Below are 23344 nucleotides of genomic sequence, written 5' to 3'. Positions count from 1 at the left end.
TTCTCTAATAACTAAAGAAGATGAACATCTTTCATATATCTGTTGGCCATTTGTATTTCTTCCTGGAGAAGTGTCTGTTCATGTCCTTTTCCCATTTTTTTATTGGATTGTTTGTTTGTTTGTTGTTGAGTTTTATGAGTTTTTTGTATATTTTGGATATTAGGCCCTTATCTGAGCTGTTGTTTGAAAATATCATTTCCCATTTAGTTGGCTGTCCATTTTGTTGTCAGTTTCTCTTGCTGAGCAAAAACTTAGTCTGATGTAGTCCCATTCATTAATTTTTGCCTTCACTTCCCTTGCCTTAGGAGTCAAATTTATAAAATGCTCTTTAAAACCAAGGTCCATGAGTTTAGAACCCATGTCTTCTTCTATGTACTTTATTGTTTCAGGTCTTATATTTAGGTCTTTGATCCATTTTGAATTAATTTTCATACAAGGGAACAAACTGTAGTCGAGTTTCATTCTATTGCATGTGGCTTCCCAGTTTTCCCAGCACAATTTGTTGAAGAGGTTTTCTTTTCTCCATTGTGTGTTGTTGGCCCCTTTATCAAAAATTATTTGACCATATATGTGTGGTTTTATTTCTGGATTTCCTATTCTGTTCCATTGGTCTGAGTGTCTATTTTTCTGCCAATATCATGGTGTTTTGATTATCGTGGCTCTATAATATAGTTTGAATTCAGGTATTGTAATGCCTCCAACTTCATTCTTTTTCTTCAGTATTACTTTTCCTATTAGGGGTTTTTTATAGCTCTATATAAATCTGATGATTTTTTGTTCCATTTCTCTAAAAAATGTCATTAAAATTTTGATAGAAAATGCATTAAATTTATATATTGCTTTGGGTAATATGGCCATCTTGATTATCTTTATTCTTCCTATCTAAGAACAAGGAATATTCTTCCATCTCATTGTATCTTTTTCGATTTCCCTTAACAATGGTCCTTTACATTCTTTGTTATGTTTATTCCTAAGTATTTCATTTTTTTGTTGTTGTTGCAATCATGAAGGGGATTCATTTTTTGAGTTTGCTCTCAAATGTTTCATTGTTGGCATATAGAAAGGCTATGGACTTTTGTATGTTAATTTTGTATCGTGCGAACTTACTGTATTGGCTTATTCTTTCTAGTAGTCTTTTTGTAGATTCTTTGGGGGTTTCGATGTATAGGATCATCTCATTTGCAAAAAGTGAAACCTTAATTTCTTCTTTTCAGATATGGATGCCTTTTATTTCTTTGTCTTGTCTGATTGCTCTTGCTAGAACCTCTAGCAGCACATTAAATAAGAGTGGAGAGAGTGGGCCCTGGCTGATTGGCTCAGCGGTAGAGCATTGGCCTTTCGTGCGGGGGACCCGGATTCGATTCCCGGCCAGGGCACATAGGAGAAGCGCCCATTTGCTTCTCCACCCCTCCTCCTTCCTCTCTCTCTCTTTCCCTCCCTCAGCCAAGGCTCCATTGAAGCAAAGATGGCCCGGTCGCTGGGGATGACTCCTTGGCCTCTGCCCCAGGTGCTAGAGTGGCTCTGGTTGTGGAAGAGCAAAGCCCCAGAGGGGCAGAGCATCGCCCCCTGGTGGGCAGAGCATCACCCCTGTGGGCATGCCAGGTGGATCCCAGTCGGGCGCATGTAGGAGTCTGTCTGACTGTCTCTCCCCGTTTCCAGCTTCAGAAAAATACAAAAAAAAAAAAAAAGAGTGGAGAGAGTGGACAGCCCTGTCTTTTTCCTGATTTAAGAAGGAAAGCCTTCAGTTTTGTGACATTTAATATGGTGTTAGCTGATGGTTTATCATATATAGCCTTTATTATGTTGAGATATTTTCCTTTTATACCCATTTTGTTGAGAGTCTTAAACATAAAATTCTGTTGCATTTTATCAAATGCCTTTTCTGCATCTATTGATAAGATCATGTGGTTTTTGTTCTTTGTTTTGTTGATATGGTGTATTATGTTAACCGTTTTACGTATGTTGAACCATCCTTGAGATTTTCGGACGAATCCCACTTGATCGTGATGTGTTATTTTTTAAATATGTTTTTGTATTTGATTTGCTACTATTTTGTATAGTATTTTAGCATCTGTATTTATTAGGGATATTGGTCTGTAGTTTTCTTTTTTAGTGCTGTCCTTGCCTGGTTTTGGTATGAAGGTTATGGTGGCTTCATAAAATGTGTTTGGAAGTATTGCTTCTTCATCGATTTTTTGGAAGTCTTTGAGTAGAATAGGAACCAAGTCTTTCTTGAATGTTTGATAGAATTTGCTAGTATATCTCTCTGGGCCTGGAGTTTTATTTTGGGGGAGGTTTTTAATATTTTTTCTATTTCTTCCCTACTAATTGGGCTGTTTAGGCTTTCTGCTTCTTCTTGACTCAATCTAGGAAGGTTGTATTCTAGAAATTCTTCTAGGAATTTATCCATTTCTTCTAGATTGTTGAATTTAGCAGCATAAACTTTTTCATAGTATTCTACAATAATTCTTTGTATATCTAGGATGTCCGTGGTGATCTCTCCTCTTTCATTTTGGATTTTGTTTATATGACTTCTTTCCCTTTTTTCCTTGGTAAGTCTTGCCAAGGGTTTGTCAATTTTGTTGATCTTTTCAAAGAACCAGCCCCCTGTTCTATTATTTTTTTCTATAGTTTTTCTGTTCTCTATTTCATTTATTTCTGCACTGATTTTTATTATCTCCTTTCTTTTTTTTTTTTTTTTTTTAAATAAAAACAATCCATAATATTTATTGTCATCTGGTAGTCAAAGCAACAGGGATAAATGTTTAAGAACTACATTCCCAACAAAGAACATCTAAAAGACAGACTGCAATTAATATTCCACAATTTCTCACTCCATTAGTCATTCTAGTTGCAGACACTTTGAAGCAGAGTGATATTATCTCCTTTTAGCATGATCCGACCTAGTTGTTTCCTTGACTTTGTTTTAGAATGAATCTCTTCTGCATCATCTAATACGAGGTTCATATACTCATCAAAACCAATGATACAGCCCTCTATCCGCATATTCACTTGCTCATAAAGCCACACCTGAATCCGAGATCTGTTTTGCAAGTATCTGAAGATGAGGTTGATGGGCTGCACCATCACCTTCTGCACCTTCTGGCCCTGGCTGCGGTACGCCATGGTTGAAGCTGACAAAGACCACACTAAGCCCCACGCTTCCTCAAAATGCTACTTTTGGAATCTATTATCTCCTTTCTTCAGCTGGTTTTGGGTTGTCTTTGTTTTTCTCTTTCCAGTTCCTTAAGTGTGAAGTTAATTGGTTCACTTAGGCTCTCTCTTGTTTGTTCATATATGCCTGAAGTGATATGAACTTTCCTCTTATTACTGCTTTTGCTGCATCCAAGAAATTCTGATATGTAGTATTGTCATTTTCATTTGTCTGTATATATCTTTTGATCTCTGTGCTTATTTCTTCTTAAAAGTATGTTGTTTTATTTTTGTGGCCCCACATATGGTCGATTCTTGAGAATGATCCATGTACACTGGAAAAAAATGTATATTCTATCACTTTCGGATGAAATGTCCTATAGATGTCTATCATATTTAGGTGCTCTAATGTTTTGTTTAAGGCCAATATATCTATTGATTCTCTGTTTGCATGACTGATCTAGAGCTGTCAGTGGTGTTATTGAGGTTTCCAAGTATGATTGTATTTTTGTCAGTTTTTCTTTTAAGGTCAATAAGTAGCTGTCTTATATATTTTGGTGCTCCTTGGTTTGGTGCATATATATTAAGCATTGTTATGTCTTCTTGATTCAGCATCCCCTTAATCATTGTGAAATGACCATTTTTGTCTCTGAGTACTTTTGCTGTCTTGTAGTCAGCATTATCAGATATGAGTATTGCTACACCTGCTTTTTTTTGGATGTTATTTGCTTGGAGTATTGTTTTCCAGCCTTTCACCTTGAATTTGTTTTTATCCTTGTTGCTTAGATGCGTTTCTTGTAGGCAGTGTACAGTTGGATTTTCTGTTTTAATCCATTCTGTTTCTGTGTGCCTTTTTATTGGTGAGTTTAATCTGTTTACATTTAGTGTAACTATTGACACTTGTGAGTTCCCTACTGCCTTTTTTTTTCTAAAATTTTATTGAAAACCTTTATTGTCACTTAAGAAAAACAAAATAAGAGAGCAGTTCTCTGGCAGACCTCAGGACCCTCAGTGCGGAGTGGGCATGTCGGGGCTCAGACCGCTGCACCGAGCCCTGAACCAGAGCTCGGGCCACTGTGCCACAGCCCTGTCCTCTGCTGCGCTGCCTACAGCGAGAGCCCCAGAGTGGGGTCCGCTACAGTGGAAGCCCCAGGATGGGTCCACTACAGTGGGAGCCCCAGGGTGGGGTCCGCTACAGTGGCAGCCCCAGGGCGGGTCTGTCTACAGTGGGAGCCCCAGGGCGAGTCCACTACAATTGGAGTCCCCAGAATGGGGTCCACCGCAGCGAGAGCCCCAGGGCGGGTAAGCTACAGTGAGAGCCCCAGGGTGGGGTCCACTACAATTGGAGTCCCCAGAATAGGGTCCACCCTACTGCCATTTTATACATTATTTTCTGTTAGTTTTGTGTGTTGTTTGATTCTTCTCTTTCGTTTTTCTATCTTTTGATTTTGTTAGGTTGTATTCCATACATCTTTCCTCTGTTGCTATCTTTTTTTAAATCATGTGCTTCTGTGGTGGTTTCTTCAATGGTGGTTAGCATTAAGTAATGAAAAGGGTTCCTAACCTTTTGATTGTACTGCACTATCTTGTGAGTAATTTTGCACTCCATCATCCTTAGCTACTGTTAATCTCTGTCCTCTCCCCCTTTTTTTTGTTGTTGTCACAGTTTAAATTTAGTTTTATTGTGTTCTTGGTGGAGCTTTTACTTTTGGTTTTGTTTTGTTTTGTTCTTTGTATCTAGTTGGAAAACCCCCTTTGGTATTTCCTGGAGTGGGGGTTTTCTGATGATAAATTCCCTCATACTTTCTGTATTTGTGAATGTTTTCATTTCTCCTTCATATTTGAAGGATAGTTTTGATGGGTATATTATTCGTGGCTGAAAGTTCCACCTTTCAGGACTTTATATATTGGGGTCCACTCTCTTCTAGCTTGTAGAGTTTCTGCTGAAAAATCTGATGATAATCTAATAGGCCTTTCTTTATATGTTGTATTCTTCTTTTCCCTGGCTGCCTTGAGAATTTTTTCTTTGTTGTTGGTTTGTGCCAATTTCATTATGATGTGCCTTGGAGTAGGTTTGTTGGGGTTAAGAAAACTTGATGTTCTGTTTCATTCTTGAATTTGAGACTTTAGTTTTTTCCACAGGCTTGGGAAGTTCTCATCTATTATTTGTTTGAATATGTACTCCATTGCATTTTCTCTCTCTTCTCCCTCTGATATATTTATTATTCTTATGTTAGTCTTTTGATGGAGTCAGACAATTTCCGTAGGGTTTTCTCATTTTTTTAAATTTTTGAGTCTCTTTTTTCTTCTCTCTGTTGTGCCTCAAGTTGCTTGTCTTCTATTTCACTAATCCTACCTTCTATCTGACCTGTTCTATTAGCTAAGCTTGTTACTTCGTTTTTCAGCTCGTGAATTGAGTTTTTCATCTGTTTGATTTGTTTTTATAGTTTCAATTTTCTTGGTAATATATTCTTTGTGTTCATTGAGTTGTTTTCTGAGCTCCCTAAATTGTTTTTCTGTGTTTTCTTGTATATCTCTGAGTATTTTTAGGATTTCTATTTTAAATTCTCTGTTATTTATCTCCAAGGTTTCTAATATATTAAATTTTATCTCTATAAATTTTTTCTCATCTATCTGTGCTACCTCTCTGGCATTTGTATCCATGATATTCAATTTCTTTTTCCTTAATGGCATCTGAGGGTGGTTTTTTGATAGTATTAGTGAGAATTAATACAGAATAAAAAGTTAAAAAAATAAAAATTAAAAAATAAGTAAAAATTAAAAAAAATTATTATTCCCCCCTTTTTTTCTCTCTCTCCTCTCCTCTTCCCTTTTCTTGAGAAAATCTTGTGGTGGACTGTGAATTACATTGTGCTAAATAGAACAAAAACTACCTATAATGGAGAGCCAGAGTTGGCGAGAAGTGATAAATGGAAAAAGGGGGTCTATGGACCCACTAAATTCAAGAAAGAAAGAAATTTGGGTCAAGATTAAAATGATTTGCTTTTAGGTGATGGTTGACTAAGAGATATGATGAGAGGAATAAGAGGGAAACAGGAAAAATTAGAAAAAATTAAAAAATTACTTTTGTGTTTGGTGAAGCAAGAACTAGATAAAATGGAGAGCCAGGGTTGGGTGCACTGCTAGTGAGTTAAAAAAGCAAAGTAAAAAACTCCTGAAGTGCCACAAAGAAAAATTTGAGTCCCAGATAAAATAATTTGTTTGTGATTGAGGATCCAATGAGAGGAAAATTAAAGGAGAAAAGAAGAAACTAATATAGAGGGAGAAAGAAAAAAAAGAAAGAGGAAAATACAAAAAGAAGGAAAAAGAATAAAAGGTAAGAGAGAGAGAGATAAGAGTTTTGGAGTGCAACCCTTATAAAGAGAAAGGAAGAAGAAAGAAAAGATAGTGGGAGATGTAACACTTATGGGTAGTGTAGTTCAAGGAGAGGAGAGAGTAAGACCAGCAGAGAATTAAATGACCAAATTTGAAGAGGAAAAAAATAATCAAGACAAAAAGATAAGAGAAACAAACAAACAAATATAATAAAATGGGATAGGTTATAATGTCTGTGGATTATTCTTGATTTTGAGAGTTTATCTTCTTGCTTTTTCTTTTCTTTCCCTCTTCCTGGTTGGTGACTCTGTACCCTGGGTTCTGCCCCTGTGGCAAGCTTAGGTAAAGATTTGCAGTTGATAAGTCTCTATGGTGATGTCATATATTAGGCTTCAGTCTCATTGGTAGTCAAGGCTTGTTAGCATTTGCAGGCTCTGACAATGAGAGAGTCCATATTCCCTGAGCCTCTCTCCTAGTCTCTCCTTCCTAAATTAGCAGCCTGATGATCCAGCTATGGGGTTTCTACTGCCTCTGCCTGGATAATAAGAGGCTCAAAGAGCTGGCAAATCCCTACTCTATTGCCACTCAGCGCAGGGCTCTGGGTAAGGCTCAATCAGTCAGAGCTGCTAGTATAAGTAGGCAGGGCTTCAGCCCACACAAAGACTCTCTCCCACTATCTGTGCTCCTGACCAGAATATCGGGCCAGCCACCTCTCACTGCCGGTGAGGTGCCCGGTCCCCCATGGAAAAGTTCGTGCGTAGGGAATTTTCTTCCTGCTCCCTCCCTCCCTGTGTGCTGCTTTTTCAGCATGCAGGGCCGGCCCTGAGATTCCGCTTTCAACCCACACAAAGGCCTCTGATTCTGCCCCTCTGTCTGGGAACATGGGTGCCCACTCCCAGGGCTCTAGGAGGAATCTCTCACCCACTATTTGCATGCACCAACCAGGAGATTGGGGTGGATGGCTGTCCCAAGTGCCTTTCTTTGTCTGGGTTTGGCGCTGTCGTTAGCTTGTGTTAAATGGGTTGCACAGCACAGTTTTTCCTCAGCTTGGATGTCCGTGCCACAGCCTGGTTCAGATGTTTGTACCACAGTTTGGTTCTATTCACACCCTATGCCTGCCTTAGTTCCTATATGCCCAGTTCCCAGTGAAAGTAGCCCTTATTTAGGTCAGTGAGGAAAGCGGAGTGTTTCTTCCTTCTTATTTCCTTTGGGGTTGATTATTTATTTAGTCCATTTATTGCTCAATCATACCTTTGCGTTTAGCATGGAACTTCTGGAGGATCCAAGGATAGATTTTTCTGTCTCTGGTTGAAGATCTTGTTGAATTTTTGGGGAGATTTATCAGTATCATTCCTTACGGCGCCATTTCTCTGACATCATTCCCAAAATGTTTTCCTTCTATACCTATTTTGTTGAGTGTGTTAAACCTAAAATCATGTTGTATTTTATCAAATGCCTTTTCTGCATCTATTGATAAGATCATATGGTTTTTGTTCTTTGTTTTGTTGTTATGGTGTATTACATAAACCATTTTAGTATGTTGAACCATCCTTGTGATTCTGGGATGCATCCCACTTGATCATAATGAATTATCTTTTTTTTTTTTTTTTTTTTTTTTTTTTTCCGTACCTTTCCGAAGCTGGAAACGGGGAGAGACAGCCAGACCGACTCCCGCATGTGCCCGACCGGGATCCACCCGGCACGCCCACCATGGGCAACGCTCTACCCACCAGAGGGCGATGCTCTGCCCCCCTGGGGTGTCGCTCCACCACGACCAGAGCCACTCCAGCACCTGGGGCAGAGGCCAAGGAGCCATCCCCAGCGCCCAGGCCATCCCCGCTCCAATGGAGCCTCGGCTGTGGGAGGGGAAGAGAGAGACAGAGAGGAAGGAGCGAGTGGGGGGGGGGGGGGGGGGGTGGAGAAACAAATGGGCGCCCCCCCTACGTGCCCTGGCCGGGAATCAAACCCGGGTCCCCCGCACACCAGGCCGACACTCTACCGCTGAGCCAACTGGCCAGGGCCATGAATTATCTTTTTTAAGTGTTATTGTATTTGATTTGCTGGTATTTTGTTTAGTATTTTAACATCTGTATTCATTAGAGATACTGGTTTGTAGTTTTCTTTTTTTTTTTTTTTTACAGAGTCAGAGTCAGAGAGGGGAATAGACAGACAGGAGTGGAGAGAGATGAGAAGCATCAATCATTAGTTTTTTGTTGCGACACCTTAGTTGTTCATTGATTGCTTTCTCATATGTGCCTTGACCGTGGGCCTTCAGCAGACCGAGTAACCCCTTGCTCCAGCCAGAGACCTTGGGTTCAAGCTAGTGAGCTTTTTGCTCAAGCCAGATGAACCCACGCTAAAGCTGGCAACCTTCAGGTCTAGAACCTGGGTCCTTCTGCATCCCAGTTCGATGCTCTATCCACTGCACCACCACCTGGTCAGGCTGTAGTTTTCTTTTTTTGTGTTGTCCTTGCCAGGTTTTGGTATGAGGGTTATGTTGGCCTCATAAAATGTGTTTAGCAATATTGGTTCTTCTTCAAATTTTTGGAAGACTTTGCGTAGAATAGGAACCAAGTCTTTGAATTTTTTATAGAATTCACTAGTATAGCCATCTGGCCTTGGACTTTTATTTTGGAGGTTTTGATAGCTGTTTCTATTTCCTCCCTGCTTATGGGTCTGTTTAGGCTTTCTGCTTCTTCATGACTAAGTCTAGGAAGATTGTATTTTTCTAGGAATTTATCTATTTTTTTCTAGATTGTTAAATTTGGTGGCATACAGTTTCTCATAGTATTCTATAATAATTCTTTGAATATCTATGCTATCTGTGATGATCTCCCCTCTTTTATTTTGGATTTTGTTTATATGAGTGCTTACTTTTTTTTCCTAGTGAATCTATCCAAGTGTTTGTCAATTTTGTTGATCTTTTCAAAGAGCCAGTTCTTTGTTTTATTAAATTTTCTATAGTTTTTCTGTTCTCTATTTCATTTATTTCTGCTCTTTTTTTTTTTTCTTCTGGTGGTTTTGGGTTGTCTTTGTTCTTCTTTTTCTAGTTCCTTAAGATGTACAGTTAAGTGGTTTACTTGGGCTATCTCTTGTTTGTTTATATAGGCCTGTAGTGATATAAACTTCCCTCTTATTACTGCTTTTGCTGCATCCCAGAGATTCTGATACGTCATATTTTTATTTTCATTTGTCTGTATGTATCTTTTGATCTCTGCTTTTATTCCTTCTTTGACCCACTCATTTGTTAGAAGTATGTTGCTTAATTTCCACATTTTTGTGAATTTGTTTACTTCCTTTTTGCAGTTAAATTCTAGTTTCTAGGCTTTATGGTCAGAAAATGTGCTTGGTATCATTTCAATATTTCTGAATTTGTTGGTGTTATTTTTGTGACCAACATATGGTTGATTCTTGAGAATGTTTCATGTACACTAGAGAGAAATGTATACTCTGGCACTTTGGGATGAAATGTCCTGTAGATATCTATTATATCCAATTGTTCTAGTGTTTCATTTAAGGCCAATATTTATTGATTTTCTGTTTGAAAGAACAATCTAGAGCCATCAGCGGTGTATTGAGATCTCCAAATATGATTTTATTTTTGTCAGTCTTCGTTTTTAGGTCAGTCAGTAGCTGTCTTATATATTTTGGTGCTCCTTGCTTTGGTGTATATATATTAAGAATTGTTATGTCTTCTTGATTCAATGTCCCCTTTATCATTATGAAATGACCATTTTTGACTCTGAGTGCCTTAGCTGTCTTGTAGTCAGCATTGTTAGATATGAGTATTGCTACACCTGCTTTTTCCTAGGTGTTATTTGCTTGGATTATTTTTTTCCAACCTTTCACTTTGAATTTGATTTTATTCTGCAGCTTAGATGTTTTTCTTGTAGGAAGCATACAGGTGGATTTTTTTAAGTCCATTCTGCTACTCTGTGTTTTTTTATTGGTGAGTCCTATCCATTTATGTTTAGTGTAATTATTGACACTTGAGGGTTTTCTATTGCCATTTTATATATTGCTTTCTGATAGTTTTGTGTCTTGTTTGGTTCCTTTTTTTTCTATCATTTGTTTTTGTTTGCTTGTAATCCATACTTCTTTCCTCTGTTACTTCTTTTTTTAAGCCATGTACTTCTGTGGTGGTTTTTTCAGGGGTGGTTACCATTAAGTAATGGAAAGGATACATATCATGTTCATTTTAGTACATTATCTCATGAGTGCTTCTGTACTTCATCCTCCTTTGCTACTGTTAATTTTTGTCCTCTCCCCTTTTTTGTTTTTGTTGTCTCAGATTAATCTTGTTTTTATTGTGATCTTGATGGAGCTTTTACTTGTAGTTTTGTTTTGTTTTGTTCTTTGTATCTGGTCAGAAAACCCTCTTTAGTATTTCCTGGTATGGGGGTTTTCTGATGATAAATTCTCTCATCTTTTCTGTATCTATGAATGCTTTTATTTCTTCTTTGTATTTGAAAGATAGCTTTGATGGGTATAGTATCAAATGGGTACTATCCCATCTGATGGGATAGATGGGTAACTATCCTTGGCTGGAAGTTCCTCTCTTTCAGAACTTTAAATATTGGGGTCCACTGTCTTCTAGCTTGTAGAGTTTCTGCTGACAAATCTGTTGATAATCTAATGGGCCTTCCTTTATATATTGTATTCTTCTTTTCCCTGGCTGCCTGGAGAATTTTTTCTTTGTCATTGGTTTGTGCCAATTTTATTATGATGTGCAATAGGTTTGTTAGGATTAAGATTACTCAGTGTTCTGTTTGCTTCTTGAATTTGAGGCTTTAGTTCTTTCCACAGGCTTGGGAAGTTCTCATCTATTATTTGTTTGAATATGTTTTCCATTGCATTTTCTCTCTCTTCTCCTTCTGATATACCCATTATTCTTATGTTGCTCTTTCGGTTGGTGTCAGACAATTCCTGTAGGGCTTTCTTAGTTTTTTTAATTCATGAGTCTCTCTCCTCTTCTCTCTGTAGTGCCTCTAGTTGCCTGTCTTTTATGTCACTAATTCTCTCCTCTATCTAGTCTGTTCTATTGGCTAAGTTTGTTATTTCATTTTTCAGTTCATGTATTGAGTTTTTCATCTGTTTGATTCATTTTCATAGTTTCAATTTCCTTGGTGATGTATTCTTTCTGTTCATTGAATTGTTTTTTTGAGCTCCCTAAGTTGCCTTTCTGTGCTTTCTTGTTTATCCCTGAGTATTTTTAGGACTTGAATTTTAAATTCTTTTTCATTTAACTCCAAGGTTTCCAGCTATTGATACTTTTTCTGCAGATTTTTTCTCATCTATCTGAGCTACATCTCTGTCTTTTGTATCCATGAAATTCAATTTCTTTTTCCTTTATAGCATTTGAGAGTGTTATTAACAATTGATAAAAAAAATATTTTGAGAAAATGCAGTAAAAAACTGAAAACTGAATTGTGCTAAGTGGAACAAAAATATCTAGAATGGAGGGCCCGAGTTGGGGGGAGGTAACAAAGAGGCAAAAAACAAGGCAAGAACCCACAAAATGTCACAAGAAAAAAATTTGGATCAAGAATAATTTTTTTTTGTAAGTTATGGTCCAATAAGAGAAATAGTATAAGAGAAGAGAAGAAAAAAAGAAAAAGAGAAAAAAGAAAAAAATACAGTGAAAAATGAAAATTCTATTGTATTGAGTGGAACAAAAACTACATAAAATGGAGATCTGGAGTTGTGGGAAATGCTAAAGATAAAAAGTGAAGTAAAATGCACACAAAATGCCACAAAGGAAAATTTGAATCCAGAATAAAATAATTTGTTTTATGGGTGAGATTTGAATGAGAGAAAAAGTAAAAAAAAAAAAGAAGAAACAAAAAGAAAGAGAGGGAGAGAAAAATAAAATTTAGTTAAGTGTTTTGGAATATAACATTGATAAAAAAAAAAGGAAAATGTAATACCTTTGGATAATAAAGTTCAAAATGAAAAGAAAAGAATAAAACAGAAAGAGGATAAAATGACTAAAGTGGAAGAAAAAAAAGATAAAAATACAGGAAAAAATTGGAAAATGTAATAAAGATTGTAGATTTTTTCTGGTTTTGAGAGGTTATCTTTTTCCTTTTTCTTTCTTCTCTGTCTTTTTGGCCTGTTGCATTGTACCCTAGGTTTTGCACTTGTGACACTCTTAGGCTGAGATTTGCAGTTGATGTGTTGCTATGGTGATTATATAAACTAGGCCTTGGTCCCATTGGTAGGCTGGGCTTGTTAGCATTTGCAGGCTTTGACAATAGGAGAGTCCGTTTTCCCTGAACCTCTTTCTAAATCTTTCTTTCCTAAACCAGCAGCCTAGGTTTCCAGCTGTGAAGTTGCCCCAGCCATTCCTGGAGGGTGAGAGGCTCTAAGAGCTGCCAAATCTCCCCTCTATCCCCTTCAAAGAAGGGTTCTGGGTAACGCTTTTCCAGCCAGAGCTGCCAGCATAATCAGGTAGGGCTGGGAGCCAATTTCTTTTCAGGTGTCTTTCTATGATCCTCCGGGCATGTCTAGTATGCCTCAGTGCTCTGTGGGTCTACTTTCCCCAGGCTTTTTGCACTTTTTAATCTGTATCGGCTTGCAGGAAGATGTCCCAGTCACTGCCTGCAGAGCAAGACATCTTAAAAGCTGCCAAGTCCCTCCTCCAGGTTTGTTCAAAGCAGAGCTCTGTGTATGAAAGTGTTGTCAACCAGAGCCACCAGCTCAAGTAGGCAGGGCAGTGAGCTTATTTCTGGTTGTAGTTAAATCTGCCTCAGCACTCCACAAGTCAGCTCTCCACAGGCTTCTCCCTTGTTGAGAAGCCTACAACCCAGCCCACCCAACTTCTACAGTGTCCTCTGAGGTCTGTTCTGTGGGATTGTACTTTTTAACCTGTATTGGCTGGCTGGAAGTTGCCCCAGCCATTGCCTACTGAGCAAGAGACCCTGAAAACTATCAAGTCCCTCCTCTGGGTCCCCTTAAATCACAGGCCTGGGAAAGAAGGCTTTGTCAGCCATAGCCACCAGTGTAAATTCATCAGGCAATGAGCAGACTGTGGATTAGGTTCCTTTCAGCACTCAGTAAATAGCTGTCTGTGCGCCCTTCCCCCCACCACTTTCACAGTTCTCATTCCCGGGAATGTATTTTGTTCACCTGTATGGCTGGCGGAGATGCCGTGCCCATAGGGCAGCCAGGCTCTCTGTGCACTTCCTGCACACTGCCATTCGGGGCACCAGGATTATACAGCATTGGTCACAGCTCATGCAGAGGATCACTGCTGACAGTCTCCAACCCAGCCCCTCTGTCCAGGAATGCGAGTACCCACACCTGAGGCACCAGGTGGATCCACTCACACACTGCTCATGCTCACCAATCAGGAGACCTGGAGTAAACAAGGCAACTGTTCGCCCCCCTCTGCCGGGGTCTGCCACTGGCATTAGCTCCACATGGGCTGAGCCATGGGCACACTCTCTCCCTGGCTTGAACTTCTCTGCCCTAGCCCAGCTTTTTCTGTGCCCCCAGCCCTCCCTTCCTCTCAGTTCCAAGTGAAAGCAGCCCTTCCTCAGATCAGTGAGGAAAGCGGAATATTCCATTCTCTGTCTTATTTCCTTCAGAGTGGATTATATATTCAGACACCTTTTCACTCAGTCATACCTTTGTTTGATGTATGTGTATTTCAGATGTTCCTGCAATTGTTTTTCTGTCTCTAGTTGTTGAATTTGTTGAAGTTTCAGGAGCACCCTTCATGGCACCATTTCTCTGATGTCACTCTAGTATAGTACTGTTTATGAAAGCCTGTATTTACAACCTAATAAATTGAGATGAGGGAAAATAGGCATTCACATTTCAAAGGCAATCCTCACTCTATGAAAGGATTTTTAAATATAAATAATTCTCATACTGCATTTATGCTGCTAATAAAGTCAACCACTTGACAGAACCAGCTAAAAGGAAACTAGATAAAATGCCACTGCCAATTTTCTTTTGATCAAAATCAAGATAAGGGGACCCAGAGGAGGGACTTGATAGTTTTCAGGGTCTCTTGCTCAGCAGGCAATGGCTGGGGCAACTTCCAGCCAGCCAATACAGGTTAAAAAGTACAATCCCACAGAACAGACCTCAGAGAACACTGCAGAAGTTGGGTGGGCTGGGTTGTAGGCTTCTCAACAAGGGAGAAGCCTGTGGAGAGCTGACTTGTGGAGTGCTGAGGCAGATTTAACTACAACCAGAAAAGATGTTCTAAGGTAAGTTGTTTTCATTTATAAAACTTTTATTTATATCAAAGTTTTTAAAAATATCCAGATAAGGTATGGATACTGCATCCAATAGTGATGGAGTATGTGTTGGTCCTCAATTAGGGCCTGACCAGAGGGGGAGATTTTCCATGGATAAGATGAGAGTATAGTCTTTTGACTCACCGGCCTTTATTAGCCATGATACATCACTTTAATGAATCCAATTCCATTTGTGCCTGGCTTTGAAGGAAGAGTGGGAAAACAGACAAGTGGACTGTCTTGTCACACAAACTCATATACTACCTTGTGAGGAGTAAAATAAAACTGAGCTAAAGTGGGCATTCTTATTTCTAGTACTGCTCTGAGTACTTTCCACCCATATGATTGCCATACAGCCCAGAGAAGTAGTGAATTATCCCATTTTACAGGTGGATTAACTGGAACATCAAGAAGTTAAATACATTGGCCAAAGACAAAGAGCTGGGAAGTGCCAAGCTAAGATTTGAACGTAAGTTTCCTAACTTCTTTCCTTCCCTGATAATATAAAGAACATTGCACAAAAGCAGCTGGCTTGGTCTCTAGTTCCATCCTTTATGGAGCTTTATTCAAGAAGATAATTGTCTTCAGAGTCACTGTGCGAATATACAGTGTAAGCACCAGGATAGGCAATCAAAACCTTCAACAATAAATCTTTCAAATGCTTGGCTGTTGAGATTATTTCCCCCATTTCTTCCACCCCCTAATCTATCAGCCTCCCTCTACCCTTTGAGTTTCATTTTTCTCCATCAGTAGCCATGGCAACACCCAAAGATAAAACATGGGCAGGAGATTCTTATAAGTCTCTCAAAACATGGCACCTTGCTGATATTCTTCATCAGTCCAATACGATGTACCACAAAAACAAAGCAGCCTCCTTCTCTTTCTTTCACATGCCACCCGCTTAGTGGAAGCCAAGGCCATCGTTCCACTTATGAGACAACTGTCTTGTATTCATACACTTGCAGATCAGTCTTCTAGTGTTTCAAAAATGCTCAAACTGGAAGCTGTTGGATTCTTCTCACTACGCCCTAGTAAGCCTTTCTTAAGAACTCAGCAGTAGCCAGAAATAAGCTTTCTGTGAGATGTTTATTCTTTACCTTAATCAGAAGTGCCTGTCTAAATTGTAGGGCTCTCTCTGGCTTCCCAGATATACTGAATATGCAATGTAATTTTACCACAATGAAGCTCTTCTGAATCTCTTTACGGTATTGTGAATACTGAAAAATACAAGAGTGGAATCTGAAAACAGACTCAGTTTCTTTGGTGTTTTACTTAAACAACAGTCTTGATTGCATTCATAAATATCTGATCCACCCAGTTAGAATGCCTAATAATTGAATTGCATGGCTATAAATCAGAGGAGATTGCAAAACAATAGTCATCTGTCTGGAACACATTAAAACCTGGAGCATCTGCAGGCATAAATACAGTGTGAATGGCACACTGTGTGGTTGAGAATGTGTACAAACAACTGTCTCTTTAGCTTTATTTATTTCAAATTGTCCAAATTTGTACTGATGATTTTTATTTAGAGTTATTATTTTTTTAATTTTTGGCTTTCTTTTCAAAAGTATTAATGACTTCATAATGGACAAAAATTCTTAAACACACAGCTTACTTCATCGGGCTACAAGATACACTGCCCTCATAATTTCTTGACCCCATCAATTCTAGCCACAGATCTATTTATTGTGAGTGCTTATCAAGTCACAGCCATTGACACTTTATATACCATATCTCGCATTCATTTTTCCCACAACTTTATGTGGTATGGATTTTTAGTCCCATTTACAATAGAAGAAATTGTGGTTCAAAGAGAATAAATGACTTGCCTGGGGTCACAAACAGAGCAGTAGTAAAGTAGAAGTGGGAGCCAATTTTGTGACTACTCCATACCCCTTCCTTCCAACTTTGTGTCAGTGTAATGCTGGTGGCCAAGGCCAGGCAGATTCATATTGGATTTGGGCAGATGGTAGAAAAACTGTGGAGCTGGAAAGGGTTGGGCCATTCCATTTAATAGAGTCTCACAATGGTGGACAAGCACACAGGCAGGGCACACTGCTCTTAGGCAAACAAACAGCAAAATGGCCCCTCACAGTGGTGGGGAGGCAGTCCACACATCTGCAATTCCCATCTATCTCGAGCACAAGCACCCATAGCCTTATATAGGCTGTGCACTCATGCCTCTGCCAGCTGCTTACACACTACCAAGCAAAGTGCTTGCAGCTGGTACAGCAGCAAGCACACCTCACACAGCTGCCCCACAGTCAGGTACTCATAGCTTCAGTTACCCTGAAGCAAGGCTCTTAGCATAAATTAACTCCATTTTAGCTTTTGACTGCCATCTTGAACTCTAAATAACTCCAGAACTTATTTTTCTTAAGAATCCCCTAACCCTGGCCTTAGAGCTGGTTTTGCAAGATTGCAGATGTGGGCCCTGGTCAGTTGGCTCAGTGGTAGAGCGTCGGCCTGGTGTGCGGGGGACCCAGGTTCGATTCCTGGCCAGGGCACATAGGAGAAGCGCCCATTTGCTTCTCCACCCCCCCCTCCTTCCTCTCTGTCTCTCTCTTTCCCTCCCGCAGCCAAGGCTCCATTGGAGCAAATATGGCCTGGGTGCTGGGGATGGCTCCTTGGCATCTGCCCCAGGCGCTAGAGTGGCTCTGGTCGTGGCAGAGCGATGCCCCGGAGGGGCAGAGCATCGCCCCCTGGTGGGCAGAGCATCGCCCCTGGTGGGCGTGCCGGGTGGATCCCAGTCGGGCACATGCGGGAGTCTGTCTGACTGTCTCTCCCCGTTTCCAGCTTCAGAAAATTAAAAAAAAAAATTAAAATTAAAAAAAAAAAAGATTGCGGATGTGTTCGAAGTAGTTAGGCCCAGGATGTTCCTCCCAAAATTCCTCCTGTAGATGAACTTTGCAAAAGGTCAATGTTGGAATCCATGGGAGTTCGAAAGTAACAGGCTTTATCTACAGGAAGAAAGGAACCCTGCCAGGCACTTCTCCAAGGGAGAAGAGCACTGGTTACAGACTAGGGGTGAGTTATATAGTGTTTGGGAGAGCCTGAGGGGATACTGAGGCAAAAGTCCTGGTATGTCCAGAATGCTCCTCCGGGGCTTCGAGCATGTGGGTGTTGAATCAAAAGTCCTAGTGTGTCCGGAGCCCCTCCTTGAGGGCTTCTCAGCTTTTTGGAATTTCTCTGTCTCAGGGGCAATAGTCCAGTAAGGGTGAGGTCTGACAGATAAGCGGAATTGAAGAGGGCAGTTTGGAATACACATATCTATCATTTATCAGCTCTGTGGTTACATATAAAAGAAAGGCAGTTATTAATTTTATAATATACTATAAGGGGTGATGAGGAAAAAAGGGAGAAAAAAATTGGAAAATTATTGCTTCTGGAGTAAACTCAAAAAGGAAACCTTGCCAAGCCAAGTCCCTCATCCAGTTAAGGAGGTCATCAATTTCCATGCTGTAAGGTCTGAACCAGGTGATGTCTCTGAAAACCTGAGTGAGGAAGTAAAAAAAATTTGCGAGGTAATAATTGTGCATTGCTTGCTGCAAGTGAGTGCCAAATAAACAGAGTGACATGGTGGTATATGGTCTCCTGGATGAGCCTCATGAGACGTGCTGATCTGGTTCCTCTTGAATGGTAGGACATATGGAGATTTTTAGAAATAGGGAACCATTTGGTGTAAGTTTTTAGAAGGACTGAATATGTGTGGTTTAAAAGGAAGGGGGCCTGACTGGGTGTTGGCACAGGGGATAAAGCGTCAAACTGGGATGTGGAAGACCCAGGTTCAAGACCCCGAGGTCACCAGCTTGAGCAAGGGTTCATCTGGTTTGAGCAAGAGCTCACCAGCTTGGGCTTCTTCCTGCTGTCATCCCTACCTATTTGATATTTCCTTCATGAAATTCTCTTTGGGGTATTGGGGAATAGGAGTGTAGGAGCATTTGATTGTAGGTAATCCTAGAGATTTCTCTCATCCGGGCCTGTAGGAACTTGATAAAGAAAGAGGCAAGTATTTGGAGATTAGGAATGCAGAGATAAGTAGGGTTGTATAGCGGGGGGAGGGGTGGGTGAAGTTTACAGATATTTTTCCTGGCAGCCCTGGAGAGAGCAGTTAGCTTGAGCTAAAGGAAATGTTTCATGTCTGTTTGTAGGCTCTTCTTCAGCCAAGAAAACCCAGAGTACTTGTCCCCTTACTATGTGAAAAGATTGAGAAGCATTAAGAGGTGAATGCTATTTATTCTCCTAGTTCTTCAGGGATACAGGAGAGCTTTAGGGTTAGGGGACCTGTAAAGATTGAAAAATAGAATTTAGGAGCTTTGCTGATATAGGGTTTCAGATTTTTCTGTTTCGTGAGGGCAGGTTTTAGGGTTAGGTGTGTAGTGTTAGGTAGATTTTTCCAATTTTCTGATTGGCAAAGGTCTGCATGCAGTTCTGTAAGAAACTAGTGAACAAATGTAAGAGGCAGGGGCTAAAAGTTAGAAAAATAAATAGGAGAGTGAGTGGAGCAATGAAAGGCAATAGTCAAGACACCTAGTTTGTGTGACACCACTGATTCCATGTTTATGAATTCGCTGGGCTTCAGAGAGAGAGAGAGAGCAAGTGAATAGGAATAAGACAGGGAAGTAGCCAGTCCCCCTGCCCCTAGACCTACTTTTGTAGAGATTTCTAAAGCAATATGAATAGGGATTACTTATATAGCTCGTTTGGTTCTTAGATTGACAGGTAGTGTACTAGGAATTGAAAGAGGCTCATGGGGTGGGATTAGGTTGATATTTGGGGTGAGATAGATTAGGGGTTTCTGTCCAATTAGTAAGGAGACACATATAGGTGTTTGTAAAGCCAGTAGGAACAGCCACCATCACAGTAGCCCGGCCAATGCAGGTTCACATTGGATTCAGACAGTCGGTAAAGAAACAAAGGAGCCAAAAACTGGTGGGCCATCATCTTTAATCCTAGCTTGTACCCGGTGGGCAAGTAAAAACACACACTGGGCTCCAAAGCCCACTCACATTCAGTGCTCACAAAGCTACTGACTTATCCGAGTTTCCTAGAATCAAAGGTTTCTAGCTCACTAGCCTTATTTACCTCTGTTTCCCATCTCCTTCCTTCTCCCTGCACAAACTGGCTTCTCACTCAACACTCCACCATCTTGGCTGCTTCTCCTGGCCTCCTCCATGTGCCTTTCTCTGCTCTCCTCTCTGCTTTCTCCTCTAATAATAATCTCAGGATCCAAGAGAGTAAGCTCCCATTCTGCCCCCATTTTATAATGTAGAAATCCAGACCTTTATTCCAATATACAAAATAGGGAAGTCTCTAATACAAAGTCACTTATCTGAGGCATGATGGGATTGTACCACCCCACATCAAAAAGGGTGGGAAAGGCTTAGTCCTAAAACAAAGCCTGCCTGCCCACAGCCTGCCCCCAATACACATTCATATCACCTGGGCGACGGCTTCTGTATGGGCAGCACCATCTTTAACAAAGTGAGCATAATATATTTTATCTGCCCAACAGTGTTGGTCCCACACAAGTAGAAAGCCTTTGATTGGATGAGGCAGGTTGAGAGGTGAATAGAGAATAGAAGGGCAAGGAGTCGGTTTTGTTTCTCTGTTTCTGAGCTCCAGATGGTCAGGGTGGAGGAAAGAGTCATCTTACTAAGTGGGGAGAGTAGAGGATTGTTAGCTAGGGTGGCTGATTATTTGAAAACCAGTTTTCTGACTGTACAAATTCTTTTTTCTAAGTACAAACCTCCTATAACCTGCACAAACTTTCTACAACTTACATAAACCTTCAGCTTTCATGCAATTTCTTATCTAGAAATAACTAGCCTTCATAACAATTTGCTTTTTCTTTCAAAAGTATTTCCATACCTTATGCCTTCTATTATCAAAACCATACAATTTCTTTCTAGTCAGAACTCTTGATTTAAAACTCTTTAACCTTTCGTGACAATTAAGTTGACTTTCTTTTTATCCTAGTTTCCCTTTCCCAAAAGCCTGATTAAAAGAGTCCTTAGTTTTTTCATATATTTTCCATACATAGACCAACCAGCTTCAGGTTTGTGGTTGGAGTAAGGCATGTCGTTTTTCTACTTTAGCAGCAGTGGGAGTTGTCAGGATTACAGTGTGTGGACCTGCCCATGTGAAAGTCAGTCCTTGAGTGATCTAATGCTGGAAGTGCCTCTTGGACAGTCTTTGAACAGTTTTCTGAGTGATCTGTAAATCCTGCAAGTAATTAGGAAAAGGTTGGTTACATTCCTACACTTTGCAGTTAGAGTTTAAGTTCTAGTGACCACTGCTTCTAGCTGAGATTAGCAGCAGGTTCCAGCCTACAATAGGCATGGGGCATTGAGACAAGAGGAATAACAGAGACACTACACATTAAATAAAGTAACAAAATCAAACTGTCAATACCCACAGTAGAGATCTTTGAGGGATAAATAAAATTCAAATATTCAAGCGAGGCATAGTTGATGGCCCTTGTGTTTACAAGAAATGAGATTAGTGTATCTGCTACTTACGCTCGTGAACAATGTCCTTGGGCCTTCAGTGGCAATTCCCAGCATGCTGGGCAAGGTCAGGTCACAGGTAGCTGGAGCAGGGCTAGAAGAGACTGAACCCTCCCTCCATGGAGCAAGGGGGCAGCTTACGTTCTTGTGTCCTTCTTTCCACAGCACAGGTGTGTCAACCAGTGGGGCCTTCAGTTCAATGACCTTTCTTTCCACTCTGGAGCAGGGCCCTGATGGATTCCTATGAAGCCCTTTAGGGTGCTGGAGCCAAAAGCTTGTATTTCCTGACTTCTTTTAGGCCGTATTTGCCTTTTCTGTTACTTCCTTTGTCATTATAGACCTTAAAAGCCATGCTCAGAATATCTCACTGAGGGGCTTGACTAAGAGAAAAATTGGGAATTCAGTGTTTAAAGAAGTCTATTAGACCAAGGAAAGAAAAGATTTGATCTGTGGTGGTAGGTGGTTGGAGACTGCGGAGGGTCTGAGTTTTATCTAGGGTGAGACCTCAGGTGGTAGTGTTAAGGCAATGCCTAGATAGGCTACGGACTGAGAATGAAGTTGAGCCTTAGCAGAGAAGACATTGATATCACTTCACAGCAAGGAGGTTAAGAAGGGTGGAGATGTGTCTTCTTGAGGCAAACAGGGAGGGGCTGTAGAGGAGTAGGTTATTTACATATTTTAAGAGAGTACTAGATTTGAGATTGCATGCTGTTAAATCCTGAGCTAGTGCCTGCCCAAACAGGTGTGGGTTGTTTTTGATCCCTAAGGTAAGACAGTCCATGTAAATTGCTGGGCTGCATTAGTGTCAGGGTAAAGGCAAACAGAAAGTAAAAGCCAGGGTGTAGAACAGGTATCAGGAACCTATGGCTCGTGAGCCAGATGTGGCTCTTTTGATGGCTCTATCTGGCTTGCAGACAAATCTTTTTTTTGGGGGGGGTCTACTTTATTTTTTTTATATAATTTTATTTTTTTAATGGGGTGACATCAATAAATCAGGATACATATATTCAAAGATAACAAGTCCAGGTTATCTTGTCATTCAATTATGTTGCATACCCACCACCCAAAGTCAGATTGTCCTCTGTCACCTTCTATCTTGTTTTCTTTGTGCCCCTCCCCACCCCCTTTCCCTCTCCCATTCCCCCCTCCCCCCTGTAACCACCACACTCTTATCAATGTCTCTTAGCTTCACTATTACGTCCCACCTACGTATGGAATAATACAGTTCCTGGTTTTTTCTGATTTACTTATTTCGCTTCGTATCATGTTATCAAGATCCCACCATTTTGTTGTAAATGTTCCAATGTCATCATTTCTTATGGCTGAGTAGTATTCCATAGTGTATATGTGCCACATCTTCTTTATCCAGTCATCTATTGATGGGCTTTTTGGTTGTTTCCATGTCCTGGCCACTGTGAACAATGCTGCAATAAACATGGGGCTGCATGTGTCTTTACGTATCAATGTTTCTGAGTTTTTGGGATATATACCCAGTAGAGGGATTGCTGGGTCATAAGGTAGCTCTATTTTCAGTTTTTTGAGGAACCACCATACTTTCTTCCATAATGGTTGTACTACTTTACATTCCCACCAACAGTGTATGAGCGTTCCTTTTTCTCCACAGCCTCTCCAACATTTGCTATTACCTGTCTTGCTAATAACAGCTAATCTAACAGGTGTGAGGTGGTATCTCATTGCAGTTTTGATTGGCATTTCTCTAATAGCTAAAGAAGATGAGCATCTTTTCATATATCTGTTGGCCATTTGTATTTCTTCCTGGGAGAAGTGTCTGTTCATGTCCTCTTCCCATTTTTTTATTGGATTGTTTGTTTGTTTGTTGTTGAGTTTTATGAGTTCTTTGTAAATTTTGGATATTAGGTCCTTATCTGAGCTGTTGTTTGAAAATATCATTTCCCATTTAGTTGGCTTTCTGTTTCTTTTGTTATCAGTTTCTCTTGCTGAGCAAAAACTTCTTAGTCTGATGTAGTCCCATTCATTAATTTTTGCCTTCACTTCTCTTGCCTTTGGAGTCAAATTCATAAAATGCTTTTTATAACCCAGGTCCATGAGTTTAGTACCTATGTCTTCTTCTAT

At 40.1% G+C, this 23344-nt stretch overlaps 1 protein-coding gene, 1 non-coding gene and 1 pseudogene across 2 annotated transcripts; 2 read left to right on the top strand and 1 right to left on the bottom strand.

Annotated features, from left to right (window-relative positions):
* The first annotated feature begins 1300 nt into the window (after positions 1 to 1300).
* On the top strand, positions 1301 to 1376 carry TRNAE-UUC (transfer RNA glutamic acid (anticodon UUC)). Its single transcript has one exon. It is a non-coding gene; the product is annotated as a tRNA-Glu (tRNA).
* A 1326-nt stretch (positions 1377 to 2702) lies between these two features.
* On the bottom strand, positions 2703 to 3172 carry LOC136328926 (small nuclear ribonucleoprotein E-like). Its single transcript, XM_066264911.1, has one exon. It carries the CDS (start codon positions 3124 to 3126, stop codon positions 2848 to 2850), a length of 279 nt encoding a protein of 92 aa, XP_066121008.1. The 5' UTR covers positions 3127 to 3172; the 3' UTR covers positions 2703 to 2847.
* A 1005-nt stretch (positions 3173 to 4177) lies between these two features.
* The window catches only part of LOC136329929 (pre-mRNA-splicing factor 38B-like), a 59090-nt pseudogene continuing 39923 nt past the window's right edge, over positions 4178 to 23344 (top strand).

This window comes from Saccopteryx bilineata, chromosome 3 (assembly GCF_036850765.1).
Source record: "Saccopteryx bilineata isolate mSacBil1 chromosome 3, mSacBil1_pri_phased_curated, whole genome shotgun sequence".
NCBI lineage: Eukaryota > Metazoa > Chordata > Mammalia > Chiroptera > Emballonuridae > Saccopteryx > Saccopteryx bilineata.
Note: the sequence above shows the minus strand (reverse complement) of the source record. Positions and strands in the feature narration are given on the sequence as shown.

What these genes read in the sequence shown, in the direction of transcription:
- LOC136328926 (XM_066264911.1), bottom strand. Translation starts at nt 3,126, where the DNA reads ATGGCGTACCGCAGCCAGGGCCAGAAGGTGCAGAAGGTGATGGTGCAG.